Source organism: Manis pentadactyla, chromosome 12, assembly GCF_030020395.1.
Source record: "Manis pentadactyla isolate mManPen7 chromosome 12, mManPen7.hap1, whole genome shotgun sequence".
NCBI lineage: Eukaryota > Metazoa > Chordata > Mammalia > Pholidota > Manidae > Manis > Manis pentadactyla.
This window is the reverse complement of record NC_080030.1, coordinates 106,715,062-106,740,061: the sequence shown is the minus strand read 5'-3', so window position 1 is coordinate 106,740,061 and position 25,000 is coordinate 106,715,062. Positions and strand designations below refer to the sequence as shown.

General features: G+C 38.8%; 1 protein-coding gene and 1 long non-coding RNA gene across 5 annotated transcripts in view; one reads left to right on the top strand and one right to left on the bottom strand.

Annotated features, from left to right (window-relative positions):
- Nucleotides 1-2,147: 2,147 nt before the first annotated feature.
- Nucleotides 2,148-25,000, top strand: part of ATG5 (autophagy related 5) — a 91,764-nt gene continuing 68,911 nt past the window's right edge. For 3 of the 4 annotated variants that reach the window (XM_036902875.2, XM_057489456.1, XM_057489458.1), the window contains exons 1-4: nt 2,148-2,370; nt 10,731-10,896; nt 14,810-14,937; nt 24,060-24,138. In XM_036902875.2, the coding sequence (XP_036758770.1) occupies nt 10,789-10,896; nt 14,810-14,937; nt 24,060-24,138 (315 nt within the window). In that variant the 5' untranslated portion in view covers nt 2,148-2,370; nt 10,731-10,788. The remainder of the gene's footprint in view (nt 2,371-10,730; nt 10,897-14,809; nt 14,938-24,059; nt 24,139-25,000) is intronic. The other variant, XM_057489457.1, reaches the window with a different exon arrangement.
- LOC130679895 (uncharacterized) lies at nt 16,401-24,053 on the bottom strand. Its single transcript, XR_008992893.1, has 2 exons — nt 19,452-24,053; nt 16,401-17,623 (listed from the first exon to the last, which is right to left on the bottom strand). It is a non-coding gene; the product is annotated as an uncharacterized LOC130679895 (long non-coding RNA).

Below are 25,000 nucleotides of genomic sequence, written 5' to 3'. Positions count from 1 at the left end.
GGGTAGTAGAAACACCTTATAGGGTTTAGGAAAGCAGATTCAAATACATTTAGAGCCAAGAAAATTGTGATCCCATGGCTTTGAGTGTTACAAGTTGTGAAGCCTGCAAAAATAAAAGCCAGATTTTATAACTGCAAACTATTGTAGTGAGAAGAAACAAAAAAGCATACTGTTAACAGAGACTTCTTTGGAATCTCTTCTTTGAACCCATAATTTTGGAAGGTTTGTGTATTTGACTTTTGGTGCGAGAAGTACTTGATAAGCAAATCCACACAAGTCAAATGACCTAAGAGTCACCCGGAATGAACATGAGGTTTGGGGCAGAATGGTAAGGCCAATCAAAAAGAGCTCTTTGAAAGTTATTTTCATAGGAAAAAACCTTAAAAGGTGTAGCACAGCTGATTAAGAGAGATGACACAATGTTAACATGTGGAAGTGATAATGAACAAATGCAGAATTCTTACTTCCAAAGTTGGCTCAAGGAGCATAACATGAGATGGGAAAAAGTACAACCATTTAATAGGGACACTGATAACTGGACCATATCCAGAGGACAGATATGTCATGGAAGACATGGCTGAAAGAACTGGCAATGTTTACCCGAGTGGGCTGTGCGGCGTGAGAGCTATCTATTCCTATCTGAAGTGCTGTCTGCTAGAACAGGATGGATATGTCTATCATTGGTTGTAGCTGTGGGGTTGTGGAAGGACAAGAAGAGGAAGAAAAGAAAACAGTCAAGTCTTAAAGTTACAGGAAGCTGGAGTTTAGATCAATGCAATCACTTTCTCCCTATTAGGTTCTCCATATACATCCCCCCATGCTCCATAATGTTATTAGAAAAATTTTCAGACATAGAGCAAAGTTGAAAGAATTTGAGAGTGAGAGCCCCATAAACCCACCACCTAGATTCTACCGTTAACACTGCTGCGCTTGTATTGTCGCATAGTTCTCCATCTGCCCATCTCTCTACTCGTCCATCAATTCATCTAATTATTTTGGATACAGTTCAGAATGAATTCCATATACTTTGACTACCATTGGGAAGGTACGGCACCTTCACTGCAAGAGCTTTTTTACAGAGGCTGCCCGTTGGAAATACTATAGAGGGAATTTCTGCATTGAGTAAGGGGAATGGACCAGATTGTGGCTTTCAAACTTTTTCAAGTGCTACCCGTCCAAGATTTTTCTTTTTAAAAGAATCCCGTGCTACTACTAAGATTTCTTTAATCTTCCAACTGCTAGGAAACTATTTTGCGTTTCACCACAGTATTTACTTAGGATGCCTAGCATTACGTTGTATGGCGTGCATATAATTAAGAGAAAAACGCTAAATGCGCCAATCAAACCCTCTTTAGGAATAAGTTTTCCAATTGCTTGTTACTTTCTCCGAGTAAGATACTGATACACCCTACGGGATGGATGGGGGGCTCCAACACTGCCGTATTTTAGTCATCTTCTGATCCATGCGGCTATTAACCCGGGCCACGACTCTGACAAAGTTAAGGAGATCAAATGAGGAAACAGAGGAAAACGCTAAGAAGCCCGGCCGCCTCCGGAGGCCCCAGGCCGCGCCCCCGGCCACGCCCGGGCTCCCAGGGCTCGGCGGACGCTCCTCCGGACAAACAGCTCCCGGCGAGTCCGCGGAGACCCTGCTGTGAGCGCGGGCCCGACAGTGGCCACGGCCACGCTCGGGGAGACGCCCGAGAGCGGCCGGAACAAGCGATTCTCCCAGACGCGGCGGTTTTTGTTTCAGTCAGTGCAAATACAAAAAAAAATTCCCCCAAACCAATTATTTTATTAATATTACTAATATTCTGTGAAGCCTGGAGGAGCGGGATGCCGAGATCAAGCGTCAGAGAAGCGTGGCTTAGTGTTTCCGACACTCTGGCAGGACTGTCACCTCCCGGACACCAGTGACCGAGCGAGGCGCGCGGCGGCCGGGACCCGGACCTGCCGGGGGGCACTGCCCGCCGCGCTCAGGGGCCCGCTCCGCCAGCGCATGCTCCCGAGCAGTTCCGGCCTCCTCGCGGGGGCGGGGCCGAGCGCGGAGGGCGGGCCACGTTGTCCTTGACGTCATCTCTGGGCGCCTGGGGGAGCCGGACTCTCCGTGAGCTTGCAGGGCTCCGCGGCGTTGCGGGTCGGGTCTGCGGGCACCCGGAGGGCGGAAGTGCAGCGGGGCTCGGCCGCGCCCTCGGCGCCGGTGCCGTCTGCGGCTGCGCGGGCTCTCGGGGCCGCCTGCTCGCCTGCCTGTGCAGGGCCGTGTGTCGGACACCCTCGGCCGCCGCCTCGGCAGAGCCCGGGACCCGCGATTCGTGCGGGCAGCCGGAGGAGGAGCCGGCGCCGCTGGCAGGGTGTGTGTGCCCGTCCCGGGTGAGGAAGCGCGCGGAGGAGGAGGGCCGGGAGGTGCCCGGCAGCCGTGGCAGGAGGGGCTGGTGGCCGCGGCGGCGGTGGCGGCTGGAGGCGGCTCCGGGGGGTGGGGTTGGCCCGACGCCGCCCTGCAGCCCGCGGCCGGCGGGGGTGTAGCCGGACGGCCTCCCTGGGGCGCGCGTCTGCGACGAACTGCCGTAGGGAGCCCGGGTCCCCGGCAGGCTGCAGGGTGCAGTTCAGGACTTGCATTTTTCCTGGGGCGGTTATTTAAATCTTCATTTTTTCACAGGCTGTTCGAATCTATCCGAATGTGGTGGTATTTCCTCCAGTTTATCTTCGCATTAAGTATCATCATCATCATCATAATATTTAAGGCTTACACAACTGTTTCTTTTGGCAAAGCACTTTCACACACTTGAAGTATACTTTGGACTGTTTTCCGATCATATCTAAACTGGAGGAACACCGGGCGACTAGATTGGTTCTCTGTTTTTCGGAGGGGTGAAGAGGACCAGCGTGTCCTCAGCATCAGAACCCGGGGACTGTCAGTCAGGGCTTCCCAGGCCTTCCAGAATTGACGGGTCTCGGAGACTTTGGTAGGGCGGGTCTTGGATCTGCACCGAATTGCTTGTGATTTCCTTAGAGGGAGTTGTTGCTTGAATGTTGAATTTAAAAGTAAAGATGTTGGGCTGAGGGTAGTAGTCCTTGAGGGGAATTTTAGAGTTTTACCGTAGATTTAACCATGTGCCGTGATCCTCAGACGCAAGCTGGTTAAAATCTGGGGGAAATGAACAGCATGGTACTGTGTAAATGAGTTTTTAGAATATGTCCACACTTAAAGCGTAGGTTCTCTTTATTCACTTAACAAATCCTGAGTGCCTGCTGTGTACCAGGCAATGAACAAAAAGTAAACAGAGCAATGGAGAACAGCCAGAAGGACTCCTGCCATCCTGAAGTTTACTTGGAGGGTGTGCGGAAAGACATTCATTTAAACATGGATTAAAATACACGTCAGGTGGTCACAGTGCTTGTGAGAAAAAGTAAAGCAGTGAAGAGGAAGGGATAGTGCTGGTGACAGGGAAAGTCAGTGGTGGCTCCCAGAAAGATACTGGAGCAGAAACTTCAAGGTGATGTGGCAGAGCGCACGGAGGGATGAGGTGGGAATAGCCATCGGATCAAGCAGAGGCCCTGAGGCAGGGCACACCAGCCCTCTCGGCTGGAAGTGAGCAAGCCAGAGACGGGAGAAGTAGACAATCAGGTCCGAATGGCGCCGGGTCACGTAGAGCCTTTGTAAGACTTTGTAAGAACTTTAGTTTTTCCTTTGACTGAGATCGTAGGATTTTGGGTAAAGGGTTAAACTGATCTGGCTTGGCAGCTTTCTGATTGCTGTGTTGTCTGTCTGCAACAAGGGCAGAAATAATGACACTTAGTAGGCCATCGCATTACTCAGGTTAAAGGTCAAGGTGACTCGTGGCCTAGTGTGGTAATAGCGGAGGCGGTGAGAAATGGTCTGATTCTGGGCTTGTGTCTAAGCTGGAGCCAACCTGTGTGAAGAGGGGTCAAGGATGACTACAAGGTTCATGGCTGCAGCAACTCAAGAACAGAGTTATCACTTGGTAAATTTGGGAAGACCTTGGGATACCAGGGAGAAGAGGGAGTGAGATCTGAAATCATTTTCAGTTTTGCACATGCTAAATTTCCAAGTGAAATGTCAGTATGCAGGAGCATATGTGAAACTCAGGTTCAGAAGAAAAGCCTGACCTGAAGATACAAATGAGGGACTAGTTGGTGTATAAATGATGTTTAAACCCATGAGACACCTGCAGAGGCCTGATTCAAGGACTGAGCTTCGGTCCCCTTCAACATTTGGAGGAAAGTGGAGACATTTACAACTGTCCTCCTGGGGTTGGGGTGGGGCTGGGGCTGTTCTTTAAAACACTTGTTGATAACCACTTATCCTTAGGAATGGGATAAAAGGAAATAGAAATCCAGGTCATTGACCGAGAGTCAGGGAGATGTAAACATTTGAGGAGAGAGAAGGCAGGAGATGGTGTTCAGGACAGTGGGAGAATACATGGACTACGGAAATGTCAGAATGCTGGCCAGTACTCAGGGCCTGCTTTGAGGCTAGGGCTCAGGAATTTAGAGGGAGACCAGCCAGCAGAAATTGTTATTTTACGATGTTTACAAATTTATGCTAATAGGTATTTGACATGTAAGGTAGTTTCTAGGTAGTTGAGGATTTTGTGTGCAAAGTAGCTGCCAGTGTAGGTTAGTCTTCCTCGATTTATAGCGTGAAAGGCGCTGTTAACCGAGTGCTGAATCTTTATCCTACTTACTGTGCTATTTGCTAAATGCTGGTGGGGCGCCTGCTCTGTCCTAGGCCCTTAGCTTGATGCCAAGAACACAGCAACCAAGAAGTGGCTCCGGCCCTGGAGAAGCTCACTTCTAGGTAGACCGACCACCTCTGTGGTGCTTCCTAAACGTTGCCTTTGAAGTTCGATGCGTGGTGGTGACATGACAGTGTAGTGTATATATGAGAGAGAAAACTATTTTTCTAAAATAATGAAACTTTCCAAATTTAAAGGGTGATTGTACTAATTTTGAAAAGAGTTTAGGTGGAAAAATTTCTTAAGTAGCTAGTATAGTATAACTTTTGGACTTACATATTTTATATATTTTCCAGTTGTTTAACACAAATGGCAGAGTCTGCTATGTGCTAATTATACAAATATTGAGGATACAAAGATAAATATGACTCAGTTTGCTGCCGAGGAACTCACAGTTCAGTGTGGGGTGGGGTCCGAAACAGATAAGGTAAAGTAACTGCAATGCATAGTTATTACATGTGGTCATAGAAATAGTGAGAATGGAGGTTGCTTAGCGGAAGGCTTCCCAAAGAGCTGATGTTCAGGTGACTTCTTAAAAGAGGATTAAGAATTGGCCAAAGGAAGAGAAAAAGGGTATTCAAGCTGAGGGGCATGGATGCACGAGGAAACCATGTATTAAATATGAGCCATTTATTGAGTGGTTACCAGGTGCTAAACACCCAAGTGCCCTCTGAAATGAGAACGATCCTCAGTTTACAAATACAGGGTTCAGAGATGTCAGGTTTGTTTCACACAACTTTTATAGCGGAAGTCAGGGTTTAAACCCATTCAGTTTTATTTCCAAATCCCTTAACTGCCTTACTGTATTCCCTGCTGCCAGCATTTAATCTTTCCTGTTCTGTTCTTTGTCTGTCAGCCAGGTTTTCACCAGCTTTTATTCATTCTGTTCACGTGAGGTCTTTCCTGTCCCTTGTCATTGGGTCAGGCCCTCATTGCTGTGTGCCTTAGTTGCTGACCTTGTTAACTGGCTATCTTCTCTCTGGGTCGGCATCTCCTTTTGTGCACTGCTACCGGGTAACTGTTTTTATTTCCCCATTATAAAACCTTACAGGTTCTTGAGGCTTGGTGGATGAAATTGAGAACCCACAATCTTATTTGGTTCATGAACTAGTCTTATTTTATATTTGCAGATTTGAAACCATAATTGCTTTACTTCTTGGCATTTATGACATGTCTAGTACCGTGTCAGACATTTTACAGATTTTTTTAATTAAAAATTTTTTTTCAATAAGTTTTATAGGTAAGGGAATTTAGGCTTAGTGAAGTAAAGTGACTTGCCTAGGATCACATGTGACATTAAAATATGTCACAGTGTCAGCTCTTTCATTATCTACTCCTCCTAACCCAGAGTTTCCTAAAAAGTTGGTATATATGTGGCTCCTGCCCAGTCCTGCCTTTGCTGATGCTATTTTGCTCTGCTTGGAATATTTGTCGTCCCTTTGCCTGTCTGTATTCTGCAAGTTCCCTATCTTTTAAAGTTCTTGCCTGAGCACTCCAGGATATATTGATATTTCACTTCTCTCTCCTCCCCTATGAAAGCTCTAGCAAAGTAGCATTTAATTGTAACTATGGACATTTTGGAGTTGGAAGGGATGTCGGCAGTTGGTATATTGGAAAGAATAGGAGACTGGAAATCAGATAAGTCTCTCCTACAAGCTTGTGAGCGCTGTCATCGTAGAGGAAGGGAGGCGAAGGTCCAGGGGGAAAACAAAGGTTCAGCCGGACTCATGCGTAGAAGAGAGGCTGTTTTGAAGTGAGTCCTGAAGGATGGAAGAGGAGGTGGGAAAGGCTGCTTTCGGCTGAGGAGCCATCGTGAGCAGAGGATCGTGGGCGTGAAGATCCGTGGTATGTGGGGTTTCAGTAGCTTTGGAGATCATGCCTTCTGGGCAATGCCTGAGGTTTAAAAACATGTGCTGTTACTGTCACCATCCTATCATCTTGAACGCCCTCAGCACGTGCCACAGAGCTCGCCGTCTCAAATGATCAAGTTGACGCCATATTGAGTGGTGTTAGCCATGTGCAGCACATAATTTTTACTTATCTTCCTTTACTTTTTTATTTTCTGTTTACAGTATATAATGCTTATGATTATTCTTAATTCTTGACGTCTTTATGACTTTTAAACACTTTTTGAGGCTTGCTTTTCCTGGTTCTTTAAGTTATAATGATAGGTACTCTTTATAGTACTATTTTCTAGGCATCGTTGTAAGTGCTGTACATGTAAGAATTTAATTTTCACATTTGTCTTATGTGGTTAGTGCTGTTATTTCTATTTTGTAGACAAGAAAACAGAAGTTAAATGACTTACTTGAGGCCACACAGTAAGTGGTAGAGCTAGGGTTTGAATCTAGCAGTCTGGCTGCATATTCTGCATTTTGAACCTCCACACTGTAGTGCCTCTCGAGTAAAATTTTGTTTTTCTGCCTCTGTTTTAGAAAAGATGATTGAATACTCATCCATGTATCAGCCAGTTTTTCTTGTACATTTTTAGTTTAGTGTATTCACTAGAGACATGCTTTCATATATAATTCATTGTAGATGAACATTTATTAATATTGAAAGTAACATTTTATGAGCCTGTCAGCTGGGTCTGTGTATTTTGAGGCAGTAAGTAGCCTTGTTTGCAGTTCTCATAAATCTGTTTTGCAGTTTCTATTTGTTTTCTGAAATTTCTATCATTTCTTTTGTATATGTTTCTGGAGGTCCTACAAGAAATTTACACATAAGAAACAATGGTAGATGGAAGTAAGGTACCAATTTATCTTCCACTGGTTCTGTCCCTAATATCCTACCTCAGAACTTTGGTAAAGTTCAAATGATCCAGGCCAGTTTACCAAAGTTTTGCAATGGGATTTTAGGTGCAAAACCAGTAAATGATAACTTCATTCTTGCATCACTGTTGAGTGAAGTCTTGCAGAAGCAAAGAGAAGAGGGAGACATTGGCCTTCCTTTTAATGTTCCTGACACATGGGGAGAAGCAGAAGAAAATGCCATGGAAACAAAGAGCAGGATGGCCAGCTGTTTTCATTTGGCAGCGTGGAAGGGCGAATAGGGAGCCACCCCCACATACGAGATATTTTGGCTTATGGTGACCCTTGCCTATTAATAAACAAGACTCAAATAGTGTCTGGAATCTGACCAGTCAGATCATTATGCCTTCTTGAGAGGATGGTGGCTAGAGAGAAGGGGAAACATTACAGAGATGCCTTTCCTTAGGTGGCCATACCCACTTTAATTTTTAAATTAATTTTTATTGAAGCATCGTACATTATTATGTTAGTTTCAGGTGTACAAAGTGATTTGACACTTATATACGTCCCACAATGCTCACTGTGATAGTCACCATACAAAGTTGTCACAATATTATTGGCTGTATTCCCTGTGCTATAGTTTCCATCACCGTGACTTACGTGCTTATGATTGGAGGTTTGTACCTCTTTGTGGTCATCTTCCCCCCCTCTCCCACACCCGACCAGTTTGTTCCCTATATTTATGAGTCTATTCTGGGTTTTTGGTCCTTCATTTGTTTTTTAAATTCTACATGTAAGACAAACATGGTATTTGTCTTTCTCTGTTGAGTTATTTCACTTAGCCTAACGCCCTCTAGGTTCATCTACATTGCTGCAAATGGCAAGATTTTGTTCTTCTTTATGGTTGAGAAATATTCCATTGTGTATATGTACCACCTGGACACTTAGGTTCTTCCGTGTCATGGCTACTATAAATAGTGTGGCAGTAAGCACAAGGGTGCATATATCTTTTCAAATCATAGATTTTGTTTTCTTCAGGTAAATTCCTAGAAGTGGAGTTACTGGATTGTATGTTATTTCTATTTTTAGTTTTTGATGACCCTCCTTACAGTTTTAGTGGCTGCATCAGTTTACGTGCCCGTCAACTGCTGGCAACACTTGTCATTTCTTGTCTTTTTGATACTAGCCATTCCAATTGGTGTGAGGTCACACCTCATTGTGATTTTGATCTGCATCTCCTTGATGATTATTATGTTGGTCATCTGTATGTCTTTGGAAAATTTCTATTTGGGTCCTATTTAATGAGGTTGTTTGTGTTTTTGTTGTTGAGTTATATGAGATTTTTATGTATTTTGTATATTTACCCCTTATCAGGTATGTCATTTATAAATACATTTTCTCATTCAGTAGCTTGAATTTCATTTTTGATTTAATTTTTAATTTTCTTCTGAATTACATTTTCTACTTGATTTTTTCTGAGGAAGAAAAATCATCCAGTATAACAATGTTCATAATGACTTTCAACTTTAAAACTGTATTTAAATGTTCTTAAAATCTCTTAGGAAATAGCTCTTTGTCTCAAAGCTCTTTCTCTCTGAGCACAGAATAATCTCAGGTGTAGCTGTCAGCTACTTGGATGTAACAGGGTTGCAGAAGTCACTGCTAACCACCTTTATATCAGATTCAATTTTAGATTTACTTATTTGTCATACCTTGGATTTCGTTATTTCCTGCCACTAGTAAGTTTATTCATAAAGAATAGCTGTTACTGTGATCAGAAGGCAATGAGGGCTGATCTATTTTCAGTGAGTTAATTTTTTGTGATTTGTAAGCTTGGGAATTTCCTGCACTGAGAAGAAATTCAGTATGTTGTTTGAATTTGATGCCTATCAAGGTGAAATCAAATGAAGTTTGAGTGCATGTATCATTTGCTTAAAATGATGACTTTTGTGGATATATTTTAATTAAAGCTAAGACATGTGTGCTGGAAGGAGGACCGTGCCCAGAGTTTTTATCCTAGTCTGGCTGTTTTGAGCGCTCTTGTTCTGGTTGACGGAGTAGTTCACCTCTCTTCTTCTATGACTTACCTGTAGATAAAGGTGCATTCTGTTGACCTCCAGGTGCATTCAAGTATAAGGATAGAAAATTCAGACCTCTACTGGTGTTTTTCCTCTCTTTGACTAATTAATTTATGGCAATCTTGCATTTGGCTTTGGTCAGTGGAAGAGAAAAGAGAAAAGAAGTCCTTCAATAATTGTTAATAATTGATGGTTGGCTAAACTAATATGGTTATTTAAAATATTTCCAAAGGCTACACTATGGTTAATTATGAATCAGCTGGCCTATGAAAGGTTGTGGTGTTACCCAGTTGTCGGATTTTTGCTCTGGAAGACACTTGGCTATTACAGAGGTCAAAGCCATGTCCTTCTCGCATACCCAGGATATTTCAGTTTGCAGATTTGGTGCTATCTTTGTGGTGTAGGAAATAGTCCAAGTTCAGAGTAAAAGCATTTCCTTTTTAACTGGGGTGGGGGATTGTGAGCGGGGTTTGCAGAGTGTTTAGGATTTGAACAGGTGAGAGAAGAGCCTACTAGTCAGGAGGGAAAGTAGAACAGACAGCAAAATATTTCAGGGGACAGTTTTGCTAGAGGATTTATAAAAGCAAGTATAGTAAATAGGACTAGAAACATTGGTGGAATCAAATTTCAAAGCATGAAGTTTAGAATGGAAATAGGATTATACAAAGATTTTTCCCCGAGGTGAAGGGAGAGGTGTTTTTTTGCAGGAAGAGTCAGAACTGTGTGTAATAGGAGGGGCTGAGTATGTTAGATGGGTCAGGGATAGTTGTGGGGGTAATATTTTGGAATTGGACTATAAGGGCATGTAGAGCACTGGTGAAGGGTTCACTTTAGATGAGCAGTGCACTTTTTAGGGGCTTGAGCGTGCTGCAAGTATAGTTTCCTTTGGGCTGTGGTTCCTTAGTTGCATATGTCAGCATATGTAATTTTGAATTGGTTGCTTCTGTGTTTCCTTTCAGTAATAGCTCTGCATTAAGAAATTGTCTTACTGATGTTTGCATTCATTCTGAAGAGTGCCTATCGCACAGTTTTTCAAAGGGAATAATCTTTATGGCATTCACTTTTTCCTCTAATCTTTTTTGTTTCAGAGCAGGTTCATTGACCCTTGCAAAGATCTGACTAATGCTCTTCCTTTTTATTTTCAGTTTGGCTTTGGTTGAAAGAAGAATTTAGCCTGTATGCACTGCTTTAACCATTGGAAGAATGACAGATGACAAAGATGTGCTTCGAGATGTGTGGTTTGGACGAATTCCAACTTGCTTCACCCTCTATCAAGATGAGATAACCGAACGGGAGGCGGAACCATATTATGTAAGTCTGTGGATGGTGGCAAATGGGATATCTAACTTTGTTCATTTCTGTAAAAAAAAAATGGAGGCTGTTATCCAACATTTTACATACAATTAATAAATGCTATTTACAGAAAAAAAATTAGAAAATACACATCAGTAAAAATTAGAAGATACAGAACCTTCTTTTTATTAATCCTACCATACAGAGGAAAAAAACACTGTTGATACATTGATGTGGGACCTTCTTGACTATTTCCTTATGCATGTGTAATATATGATAACAGAATCGTAAGTTATGTGCTGTTTTCTAACAGGAAGTTATTTTGAAAATAGGTTCAGACTGATTGTTTTATATTTAGGTAGTTCCAACGGCTGTGTAACAAATTCTTTTTTGTAGCTCAGTGAACATATGAATGTATGTTTTCACATTTTGATGAGCTAATATGCATTATATAAAACATAGTATTTAGTAACAAATTGCTGTATGTAGACTTGTAGGTTTGAATTAGTATGTTATCTGTTGAAAAAAAAAGGATCAAATTATCTTCTGATTTTAACCTGATTTAATTCTGACTATCCTTTTCTATGTGCATATATAATTCCGATCCATGACTCTGTTAATCAGAGGCAAAGGCATCTTGCCTGTGTACTGAACAGCCCCCAAGAGGCAAAGACATTCTCAGTTGTCATTATTTTAGTTTTCTCTTTTTGTGTCTCAGGTACACATAATATTGTTTACCTGGGAGGATCTGGGTAAGAGTGTAAGTGCCTTTGTGGTCCTTGACTATTTCTTGTTTCACCTTAATGAAGCTTGCCCTCTGCTTTCTCCCTGTCTCTCTGAGGGGCCGCCCTGCCCCTCAGCTGGCTCCAGCTAGGGAAGGCCGCCAGTGGGGGAAGCTACCCCAGGAGCCCATTCACCGACTTGTTTAGTATAGGAACTGCTTCATTTTTCTCTGTTCACCCTCAGTGTCTGGCATAGGTCATGCAAGTGGTAGATACTTGGTGCATGAAAGTCTCTCACACTTACGTTGAGGTTTTGTTTAAAATTGTCTCTGGATTTTCTCACTGGAAATGATAATTTAAGAGAAATAGGGCAATCTTTTGTTACTAGTACTGTTTATCATAACTGATCATATACACTTGAATCATTTTAATCTTGGCAATCTCAACACTTTTCTGCCTTAGAAACCATAGTAGAAAAAACATGGTCATAATTTTGTTTTAGAAGAATCTCATTTGTTGGATATATTTTTCTCTTCTCCTGCTATAATGGTCAGGATGTCATTTATGTTTTGTTTCCAAACTAGTTCTTGCTATTTTAATTAAAAGTTTTAACCTTGGGTGGCTTTCTGATAGTATCTAACCAAAAGAGTATGTGTGTCTAGTTGGTCAAAGTGCAAAAACTGAGAAATACCTAACTTGCCTGTTTACTTTTAAATCAGAAGGTGATGTTTGACACACTTCCTGAAGTTAAAAAAAAAAGAATCCAAGTGAAGAAGATAGTATTTTTCCTTCTTTATATATTAATCTGTTTAAATATGAAAAGACTTGTGAGAACTAGAGTGTAGGTTGTTTTCTAGATGTTTCTAGTCAGATTAAAAATAGCAAAAAGTTGGGACTAACTGTAGGAGGAAATTTGTTTTGTCTAGTTACTAACCTTTGTCCCACGTAACCTTTGGCATCTCTGATTCATTCAGCAAATGTTTATTGTGTGCATACTTTAAAGCAGGCCCTGTTTTGGTTATTTGGAATATAGTCAAACAAAACAGACAAAACTCCCTGTCTTAATGGGACTTACATTCTAAAGTTCTTCATTCCTTACTGTAAAGAAGTTTTTGTTTTGTCAGAATCATTTGTGAATTTTTCAGCAACCTTAATTGAACCCTAGGCATATAGTACAACCCTCTCCAGAACCAGGAACCTGTACCCATACTCCTTAGTCCTTGTTACAATCGTCATTGGTTAACAACATTCTCTAGAGAACAGATTACTATGGATCGCCCAACAGACATTTTAAATTAAAGTTCTGGACTTAACTAATACAGAACTTATTAGACTGACAGGTTACGTCTATTTATTTATTTTAAATGACTATCATGCTCTTTTAATTTTTTGGAGACTTCCCATATTACATCTGTATTTGATTCTGTCATCTCTGACCCTAATGAACCTTTTCTTTGCCATTTATTTAATAGCATGTGATTTTGGCAAGTTACTTAAGCTATACTTAAGTAAAATAGAGGCGATAATACTCTCTATGAAACAACGTGCTTTCCCTTACGTGTAGTACATCTTAGTTTCCTTTTTCTTTTCTTCTCCATATTCTAGTTGTTTCTTTATAAAAGAGGAACTTCATTCTGTTGAAGTCAAGGTACTAGCCAACAGCTTGTTCCTAGTGTTATTAGTACCCCCTATTCCGTAGCGGAGCATGCCAACTGCCTCCCACACCCCACTCCCTATATATCCCCTAGGACCTCTGAGTTCTCTTACCAGCTGGGGCCTGTTGTCTTGGTGTTCAGTGATTAAACATCAATTCCTTGAACCAGAATATTTCTCACTGTATGTATTCACCAGCCTAGTAGTTGTACTTGATGATTTACCAAGCAAAAGACATAACCTTGAATAAGCAGCAAGAAAAATGATGCAGAGATAGACTCAAAAGCAACTGAGAGAGAGTAACAGAGCACTTTTCCCAGCAAAAGCAGACAGAAGCTTAGGAAAGCAGGAAATGGCTAGAGTGTCTACTGCAAAGGAGGAAAAAACATGAATTTTTGCTAATTTCCTCCTTTAATCTACTTGTGAGCTCTTTATATAAATCCTAACCAATTTTCCAAAATGCTCTCTTATGTTTTCTTTCTGGACACCTTCCTGGGGGTGGACACCGCTGGCCCAAAATTCCCCCCCCCAGAATTTTATCTCTCCCACGTCTGAGTAGCCCAGCCTCCGTAAGGACAGAATTGAGAGCTGATTGACTATTAGCATCATACCTTAAGCTTGTGCTTTATTGCTCTTTAAAGACTTAATGTGTAGCTCAAAAGTCAGGCATCTTTGTCTCTTTCCTTCAGTTTCTTGATTAGTAATTAGCAAAATCTGTCTGACTGATGTCCAGATCTTACCACTTTTCTATCCCTTCATCCCCATCTCCTTATGTAATATCTCCTTAATAGATTTCCTGTCTATATATAATCTTAGCTTCTTTCAGTCTTTTAGGTACAACTGCTAGAATATTCCTCAAGTACTGTTTGTCCTTCTATTGATGGCATTATAATGGACCCCAGTTGTTCATCAGATGAAAATTTCTGTTGACCTTTTAAGGCCTTTCTTCTGCTGCTGCCATGTAGTATTTTTATGAAAAACAACTTTTTTTTTACCTCCACTTTATTTTAGCTTCATATAGAAGAGGACAGATTATGTCTTTGTGTGTTCTTCATTGCCACTAATTAATATTCAATAGATTAGCAAACACAGTGGACCAATGAGAAGTCCTGATTGATAGGTCAAGGTACATTAGGACTGAGTTGATTATCTTCTTAGAATAGTTTAATTAACTCAGGTGAGTCATACTAATTTTTAAGTTAACCTTGATGGAAGTAGTAAGTATCCTAAATAGTAGTATCTGATCACATTATATATGACGGCTGTTTACATTCTATGTTTATTTGGAGAGAAGTATTATGGAAAGATTGTACATAGGTTTGTGTTACTTATTCAAGGCACTTATGCTATGAATTGTACTTAATGACCTCATGAGAAATTTTAAAATGTCTTAACTTTTAGACTTTGATTTGCTGTATAAAAAGCAGTTAACTTTGTGAGGAATACTTTAAATAATGCAAAGGTCATGGCTATTTTTCCTCAAAATTCAAAAACCTACTTAAGTATATTTTTTTGAAAAAATAGTAAATAAATTTGGTTTTACAATTTCATTTCAGTTGCTTTTGCCAAGAGTAAGTTATTTGACGTTGGTAACTGACAAAGTGAAAAAGCACTTTCAGAAGGTTATGAGACCAGAAGACATCGGTGAGATATGGTTTGAATATGAAGGCACACCTCTGAAATGGTGAGTGCCTCTTTCTGCATTATTAAGTGTTGAGTATGTACTAGCTTTAAGAAGACGTGGTGCCCTGAAGCAATTTTTCGAAAGTTCTTTAGAGAAAGAAATCACTAGTTAACCTCATAAAATACAGTGAATTTTGAACCATTGTTAAAATATTTTATTGAAGATATTTCTGCCTTCTTTATAGATGCAATAGGAGACGATAGATTTGTGTATTTTCAGCAATAGATTTTTATGTGGGATAATGAGAATATATATATATATATATAAAACACTCACACACACACACACTTTTTTTTTATAGATGTGTTTAAAACTCCCTTATGAATAAGTCACTCTGACACTATTCAATTTTGTTTTATCTCTAAAAGTCTTTATGGTGTATCTTTATATGCACATGGTTACCCAAAGTGGTGTCTTTTAAACTGATAGCCACGTTTAGTTGATCATTGTGCCATAAGTGCATCTTACCTAGCCTTAGTTTTGTATTTAAAATACATTGCTTTCCTTTCTATGTAAAAAATAATTTTCATAGTATATCATTTTTAAGAAACGTATTAAGGATAAATCCCAAATCTGGACTTCTCAGATGGTGTGTTTTTTTACTTCGTCTTTTACTGGGAGTATTGTTCATTGTGCTTACAAAAATACTTAATGAAACTGGAGAAATTACAGAGACAATAATATTTAAAAATGGTTCAGGGTGTGCTGGGATGTAGGTGTTGAAATGCTGCCATGTGAATGTTGAATGAAAAAGATGCAGACGGAGTCAAGGTTTCAATGAAATATGTAAAATATAAATAGGTGAAAAGTGGACTTCCTCTCTGAATCTGGGAGTATTTAAATGAAGAATTTTAAAAGAGAGGTAAATAAAAGGAAGCCAGTGGTGTTTAATAAGTGCAGCTGACTTAAATTCAAGGATCACTTAGAAACCAGGAATGAACTCTTGGGACCCACCTTGTGCTGGTGGATTCCCAAGAGTCAGTAGATTTTTCATATTGGTTTAGAAATATACAAGGTGATATTTTGTATTGAATTATAGGCAGATTTCTAATCTTGTGAGGTGGTTCTGGGAAGGGATGATAAAGTTCTTTTTTTATAGCTGTCTTTTTTTTTTTTTTTTTTTGAGGGCATCTCTCATATTTATTGATCAAATGGTTGTTAACAACAATAAAATTCTGTATAGGGGATTCAATGCAAAATCATTAATCAACCCCAAGCCTAATTCTCAACAGTCTCCAATCTTCTGAAGCATAACGAACAAGTTCTTACATGGTGACCAAGTTCTTACATAGTGAATAAGTTCTTATATGGTGAATAGTGCAAGGGCAGTCATCACAGATACTTTTTTTGATCACGCATCATGAACTATAAACAATCAGGTCAAATATGATTATTCGTTTGATTTTTATACTTGATTTATATGTGAATCCCACATTTCTCCCTTATTATTATTTTTAATAAAATTATAGCCATCATTTTTTAATAAAAACAGAATACCAAACTTCAGGGTCACGTATCAGACTCATTATGACTCTTGAATAGTTGTAGACCTCAAGTAGCATAAATAAGTACATGTTTTCCATTTCTGTTTATTTTCCAGAAGAAGTGGGAGTTTTGGAATGGGAAGGTGGCTTAAAAGAAGTGTAAGAGGAGTAAGGAGGAGGGGAGTAGAGGGGGAGGAAGGAGGGGAGTGGTTGTGGGTGAGTAGCAGGGGGGTGTATCTATGTTCTCCGGAGCTCTGTCTGTCCTGTACTTGGATATTAAAATTGTATCGTTTTATGTGTATCAGGTATAGGTTATTGTAAGAATCTGTGCAACTGACACTGGGACTTCCCAGTTGCATCCTGGCGCAGCAGGGTTTCTCAACAAGGGCCCCGGTGACCTTTGCCCTGGATGATTCGGTGTCGTGGGAAGGCTGCCCTGCACACTGTGGGGTTTTGAGTTAGCAGCCCTGGCTCCACCCAGCCGTGCCAGTTGCGTTCCCTCCAGTTGCGATAATAAAAAAGGTTGCAGATGTCCTGGGGTGAGGGGCACGAAACCACCCTCCATAGAGAAACTCCGGGAAAGATGGGAAACTTCAATTCAGCCTTCATATTTTATAGTAAATAATTGCTGAGTCACCATACTTGAACTGCTGTTTTAATCTATCCTGTGGTGTTTATTTTTGTATTTCATATGATTTGTATTCTGTATTTGTATTTTATGATTATCAACAAATGTTTGAACCCATTTCTCCCTATCACTAAGGAGTAAACACTTTGAGTTAACATATTATGTTCCTACTTTGTCAGTATTTCTCTCTCCTGACAGTCTTTTCTTAAAGAATACAATTATTCTCCCTAAAAATTATTTGGAGAACATATGTGAAAGTAATTGTGTTCACGTGTCATCTTTTTAGGTTTTGGGGGTTAAGTTCTATGGACGATGCCACTTGCGTAGTCACGTCTTGCCGTAAGCTCAGGTGTGCGAGTACAATCTGTCCCGTAAGTGCAGCAGGCACCCCCTTATCACTGTCTGCTTTCTGTGGTTTCGCTTCTGTGGTGTCAGTTACCATGGTCAGCCGTGGTCCAGAAGCTGATGATTCTCCTTCTGATGTATCGTCAGAAGGTCACTAGTAGCTTAATGCCATGTCTCAGTGCCTACGTCATTCACCCCATTTCCTCCTATCACATAGGCATTTTATCGTCTTACGTCATCACAAGAAGAAAGATGAGGACAGTACATCAGGTATTTTGAGAGAGGCCATATTCACTTAATTTTTATTATAGTATATTGTTATAACTATTCTATTTTATTAGTTACTCTTCATTTCTTACTGTGCCTAATTTATAAATTAAACTTTATTGTAGGTATGAATGTTTAGGAAAAAACATATATAGGGTTTGGTAGTATCCGCGGTTTGAGGCATCCACTGGGGGTCTTGGAATGCATCCCATGGGGAAGGGGGACTGGGCTGTTCCTCGTGCTCCATGTATTTGAGGAATGAATGACTCCCAGAGGCATGAATGTAATCCAGGGCCTCTGGGCCACGTCTTGACCTGTTCTTTCTTTACTCACAGTAGTAACAGTTTTCTCATATGTTAAAATAGTTGTGTTCCTGGAAATAGGCTTTTAACATCTGTCTGTCATTTCAGCAGGGGGCTTCATAGGATGGGGTCGTCCTCGAAGGGGAGCAGCTGCCCCTGACGCGCTGTAGCACTTGCACTTTGGAGACCGTGCAAGTGTCTTAAGAATACAAGCATTTATTTTAAGTTTTAAATAAGTTCGAGCGAGAAGAGAAAACACATCAGACAGTTCATAAAAGAAGGGAGAAAGAGCATAAACTGATGCTCCTTCTCCCTCTGTAACTCTGTCTCCTGTGCCTAGTGTTACTATAATTGTTTGAATATCTATGTGAGATACTTGATCAGGGGCTTTGCCTGCTAAACAGTAGCAGCAAGAGGTGCTTAAGTAATGTTCAGCGAATGAATGAGTCTAAGTCTCTTTTTATTGAGAAAACTGAGGCTCAGATAAATAAAATAGAGCCATATTTTGAAAGTCTCATTTCAGAGCTCTCTCCACCACACCTGCTGATGTTCTGTCAGTTGTTGTTTTCTCCCATTCTGAATGTTCTAATTGTTTATGTTAATTTGTCTATATATTAGAATAGAAAAGTAATAATTGTGGTATATATCTAATGAATACTTGGTATATTGTTGATTTTTGGAGGGGTTTCAGGGAGGTTTTATCTGATAAGTACTTTTTCATCTACAGTTCTTTGTCTCTTTAACTTTAAAAAATTACGTGGAAGTAGAAAGTTCTGATGAAGCTCAAATACAAGGACCTCCTTTTTAAAGTGGTTTGATTTGATTAGTCAGCAGAGGGTGCTCTAACATTGCATTTTAAAGGGTGAAGTTTCTTGTTACCTTAACCCAAGTGCTCAAATTTGTTATTTGCCAATTTTTATATTAGACTTACTTTAAGAGAATAGTTCGTGGCTTTTGCAAAGACTGCGTTGTTTGTGTACCCTAAGATGGGCTAGCTCTTTGGCCTTTTCAGTTACAAAATTTAGAAGCAGCTTCTCTTTTTGTCACTATAAAACAAGTTTCTCTAATAGGATATTATTGCTTTGTGTAAATTGACTTGTTTTCAGGACTGGTTGTTGCAAATAAGAAGTTGAAACTACCTTTTGAATTTAAAAAAAAAAAGTAAATAATCTTAAACATAGATGTAACAGAATCACCCAGAATTTAATACTCTACCTGTATGATTTCAGAAGTAAAGTCTAGTAAAGTAACTTCAACATCCTACTCATAAATACTACACAGGTTCTTTTTTTTTTTTTTTTTATGTATAGTCATTTCTCTAGAATTGTGAATTTCTAGAATATTATTCTGTAAAGTAGACTGCTGAAGTGTGGTTTACTTGACACACTGTATTTGATCATGATCTTGCCAACTGTTCACAAGTTTTTTCCTCATTATAGTAAACATCTTTAATAAAGAAAGAAAAAAAAAGAAATGTGATTTACTTACCATTTTAAAAATGTTCCCTTGAATATTCTTGTATGTTTTCCTACATAAGAGTAGACTCCGAAAGCTGTGAAGCACAGCCCTAGTCTGCGGTTTGTGTTTGTACCGTAGATAAGAATAAGGCAAAACTGATTGTAATTATTGAATTACTTTGGTTTACATTTGAGTTACACCCTTTTTATTCAGCGAAATGTAATCCTGTTTCCAGTGAATCACTAATGTAGCAAACTTATGAATAGGATGCATTCAGTTCAGTGAAATGGAATGGGGCAATAGTTCTCTAGTATACAGGGAACCTTCCTTTCAGTGCCGATCTTAGAATACCGGTCTGCTGTCTGACTGCACGTTTAGACTAGAATGCATGCCCTTGGCTGACTGCAGAGCAGGTCCATTATGGCTGCATCAAGTGCCAGTGTGTGTTTTAGCAGTGATGAAAGGGTGAAGAAGAAACAACTTATACAGAGAAAAGGGAAAATGTTATTCATTTTGAGAATTGAATTTAGGAAAGATGAGCAATTTAAGGAAAAGAAAGAAAACAAATAAAATGTGAAAGCAGCAGACCTGGCACTCGATATTCTGGTGCGGTCCGTTTTCAGAGGGCGGTGGATTGAGCCTTTGCTGGCCGAGCGCTCTTCTGGGGCGGACTCCAGGCTCCAAGCCTCTCCGCTCCTTCCTCTATTAAATTTAGGTCAGTTGGCAGGAGTCGCCAAACGGGCTACTTTACGATTTTCTTACAGTTACAGCCTGTGTGGTTTCCGTGTTGTTGGTTAGCAGCCTCCTGACACAACTGTACAGAATGTGTTTGGAGAAGTTGTGCAAATTAGCTTTTTTAAAATCCTTAATGTAAATCAGATCATAGTGTAAGAGAAATTCAGAAACTAAAAAAAAATTTAGTTTTTGCCAGTTGTTTAATATATTTCTTGCATATTAATGGATTAACTAGAAATAAACAGTCTTGGAACCAGTTAATTCAGATAGTACATTATTTGAAGTTAGCATCTTTGTATCAAAATCTTTCTGATATAAACACCTGCATTGACCCACAGATGAGCTGTAGGCTTTGACAACAGAAATAGTTATTTTGTTCCTAAGTTTTTCTGGCTCAGTTTTATTTTTAAGGATTATTAAGAATAATTACTAGTTACGCTATTTAGAATGCTTTTATTTTAATACTTTATATGTATATATTTTTAAATATAAGTTTTAGAAGCCATAATCCTATCCTAATCCTTAGTATATCAGGGTCATCATTTGCCATCTGAGACCAGTAGCACTTTTATATATATATATATTTAAGTCATTTTATAAATAACTTAGAGAAGTAGGAATGAAAGAATAGTGTGTAACAATTTCATTAGAAATTTTAAAAAAGCATTTAAATGCAGAAAAAAATAAAATTTTCACTCTATTTTCCTGGTTTTGAAGGTATATATACTGGAAATGGGCAATGTCCTCTGAATGCAGCCAACTGCTTATGAGTTGTCAGACACATTCCAGCAGTTCTCTGAGAACTTCTAGGTTATCATTACTTCTGGGTTTTCTTGCACAAAGTGATGCTTGAAGAAATTTTTAAAATCTTTGACATCATGACTTTATTGTAAAATATTTTTTAAATTAGTACACATCAGTTGGAATGATCTGTCCAATACTTTTTCATTTCTACGTCATCTGATTCCTTCCAGTCATTTTTGTGTACAAATTTGCTTTAGCATTCACAGTGCACAAATGGCATAAAAGGTAAAAAAACACTGTCATATAGCCTTTTGGCAAAATGGAATGGTCCAGATTCTTGTCATAAAATACTGTTTGATGAAGTCCTTGCTGTTGAATGACTAAGTGGATAAGAATGCCGTGTATCCTTAGAAATACATTGTTCATTAGTTTTTGAATTCTATAAAATTCATCTAGGAAATCATCATCTAAAGACTCAGTCTGAGGTTTCACTTAATTTTACCATTGTCATTGAAGTCTGAAGTACTGCAATCCATGTCTTTGCAAGTATCTTCTGATTTATCTAATAATTAATTGTGCAACATCTTCCCTTGTCAGTTTCCTTCTCTTTTCCATTGTAGGTGGAAAATTAAGACATTTTGAATTTTCAGCTCTATTAATCTAGCTAAAAGCAGACTCCAAAGATAGGGTCTGCATCCTTATTTTATACTTTCTTGAAATATGTAATATTTTAGTTGACAATGTAAGAAAATGGAAAAAGGATGCATCATTGTATCATTCTGGTAGGCATGCCATTATTCTTCCAAAATTTTATTTTAGTCTTTTCTTTTTTTTTGCATAGTTGGGAATAATTGATGTAGTGATGAAACAATTGCTAGGATGATGAAATAGCAAACGATTTCAAGACATGTGAAAAAAATAAGATCACTAGGATCCCATAATATATCCTAGATTTATAAAAGGGCCCAGTGGATCTGTATGACTATTACTAGGTAGCATATTTTGTTCTTTTCTTTTTTAAGTGAGTATTTTCTGTGGTTTTTGGAAGACCTTTAAGAAAAAATAAGTTATCAAGTATCTATCCTGAAGTAGAACTACTCAAAAAGGAAACTCAGAATCCAAAACAGGGTCTGTTGGCTCTTTATGGAATTCCAAGGGTTGACTGACTCACCTGTGGATCTTGGATTTATGCAGTCAGCAGGTATTACCTGCTTTGTTAAAGATCTTCTAACTAAAGGTGCACTTTTAGTCTCTTTTTTATATCATGGGTAAAACAATAGTTGATGATAATGAGCCTTTTTATGTTTAAGTTGTATTTTGACCCAAATATTTCTTATTTATGTTAAAAATTGTGTTTGATTTTATGTGACATTATAGATTGCTTTAAGATGACATTTGATTTAGCTTTAGAATTTACTTACAGTTCTATTTGTGAATGGCAGAGAATGTGTACAACCCTGAATTACTACTCATTTTATGGGCTCACTGGTGGATCTGTTCAATAAATCACTACATAATTTGCTAAAGGGATTCTATAATTGCAGGTGCAGTGATACATCGAACTTGAAAAGCAGTATGCTCTGTTAGTTTGCCCTAATTGCAGATACCTAAGACAGACATTCTAAAAAAAGTATGGAGACTAGAAATGTACAAGCCATAATGTAGAGTTCTGGACAATTTTAAGAGTTCAGAGAGAAGGACCAGAATTCAATAAAATCTATAGCTTGTCTATAGTGTAATATATATATTTTATTATTATTATTTTTATTTTAGTTTTTTACTTAGGCCAGAGTTTTTTCTGGTTTCTAAAATGTTTCTGAAGGAAATAATAAGGAAATACTCTTTTTTTTAGATAGTCCAAAATTTCCTTCAGTGTTCATGACTAGTCATGAAAGAGTCTTGTTAGATGCTGACTTTCAGAGAGAAGTTAAAGGGTTTTTTATTAGGAGAAACAGTGCATATATGACTAAAGCTACCCACTGTTTTATTTTACTATTAGGGCATTCATCCTAAATTCATTCTAGATAAAATACATGAACTCTAATGGCTGATGACTTTTCCAGTTATATTATGTAGATGTAAGCAAACACAGACAGCATTAGCTAGCATTTGAATCTTGGTCAGGTAATATATGGGATCACTCATTTTGAGGGGCAATTAGATGTGTTTTAAAATTTTTCATTTCTTAAATCTAGGAGTAACTAAGGAACAGATTGTCCGTAAACGAAGTCAGCCTCTTTTTGCATTTGTATTACTTAATTCTGATTTACTAATTAAGCAATTTTAGATTCTTTAAAAGGATGATTTTAAAAGTAAGGTTTACTCATTGAAATTTGCAAGGTTTGTATTTTTAACTTTTGTTTATTGCTAAATATTTTGCTTCACTGTGAGTAATGGTTATATTATGAAATGTTCTCTTACTTTTACTTAGAAAGTCCAAAACAAAGTGAATTTGTCATTGCAAGGGAGACAACTGACGGCATTTTTTGCCAGTGATAAAATTTGAACTTCTAAGTAAGAGTTAGAATTTTGGAGAATAAAACTTTAGAATTAGGTTGCAGAAGAATATTCATTGACTTTTGAGAATGTTGACAGTATTGAATGAAGAAAGTATGTTATAGTAGTTTGTAAAGGATAAGTGTAATCTGTGTTTAGATCTGTATGCATAAATAAAAAACTGGAAATTTGTATGCTATAATGTTAATAATAATAATAACCACAAAATAGGTTTTGCATGCCTTTTTAGGTGCTTTTCTCTGTTCTTAATGTTTCCTAAAATTTTAAGTTGTTTTCAAGATCAAAAAATATTTAAATAAACTTTAAAACACTGGTTGTCCAATATGAATACTGGGATGATAATTAAATACTGTGGTACTGGGACATAACAGTGCTCAGGGCTGATGAAAAGATGCCTTAGCAATATCCCATTATGTATTTTGAGGCTTCCCTGGGGAAGGAAATGGTTACAGAACCACCTGATGCCTGGAAACTATGCCTGTCAGCCCAGGCAAGAAACTGTGTACACCTTTACCTTCCTGTGATTTGTGGTTTCAGCCCCCTTGTATTTGATGGTAAAACATGTGCTGGAAATTGGTTTTGGAATAATAGTTATAGCTTTAAATACTTATTCTTTCTTAAAACATACTCTTTCATTTTTAGGCATTATCCAATTGGTTTGCTATTTGATCTTCTTGCATCAAGTTCAGCTCTTCCCTGGAACATCACAGTACATTTTAAGGTATAGTTTAAATAGCATTTCCCATTCACCCCACTTGTGCTACTTAGTAAGCAGCCTTAGAGTAGAATTTTTTTTTTTTAAGTGAAGTCATTTATTGCTTTTCCCATGACACTTTTTGATTGCTAACCTGCCATTGGTGTTCATCTATAAAAGCTTTCAATTTCTTCCTAGCTTTTTACAGAACCTTTTAACGCAAAGAATAGGCGTTTAAACACATAATGTATAAACGCCTATTCTTTGTTGGAGCTGAATACACTGTGTTTAACATTTTTAATATTTTGGAGTATTTATATTCATTAAAAAAATCAAATAGGAACAATAAATCCTGAGTTTAGATAAGGGGGCATGGGAGTGGGGAAGAGGACAGTCTAACACTGTCGAGGTCACTGAGGTTATTTTGATTGAATTGTGAGAAGGGTTAGGAGACAAAAGTCCAAGCCCTTGCTCTGAGTCTGTTGTGAGAGACACTAATTCCTGTAATTTTAAGACCGGGATAGATTTATTATAACCTAATTTTGTCCCAGTATTTTATGAAGCGCTAGTCTCTCTTTCCTCCAACCACACTGATTGCCCATCCCCGACCCCCAAGCAATTTGTAAATACCATTAATTGATCGCTAGGTGATGATTTTCCAGTGGTGATGGTGAGTGGGTGGGAGGCATGTTAGTTAACATTTAGGGGTCTGATTTGCTTTCCTGTAAGGGGCATTCATTTGAAGTCACTGCCCAGAGACTGCTTACCCACTCTTCCTGAAATGCTTTTGTTCCCATTTTACTGAAATTGAGTGTGTGGTCATTGGTGTTTATTTCCCTATCGTTTGCATTAATGTGCTTTGCCCAGCACTGCGTTACCGCAGAGCCAT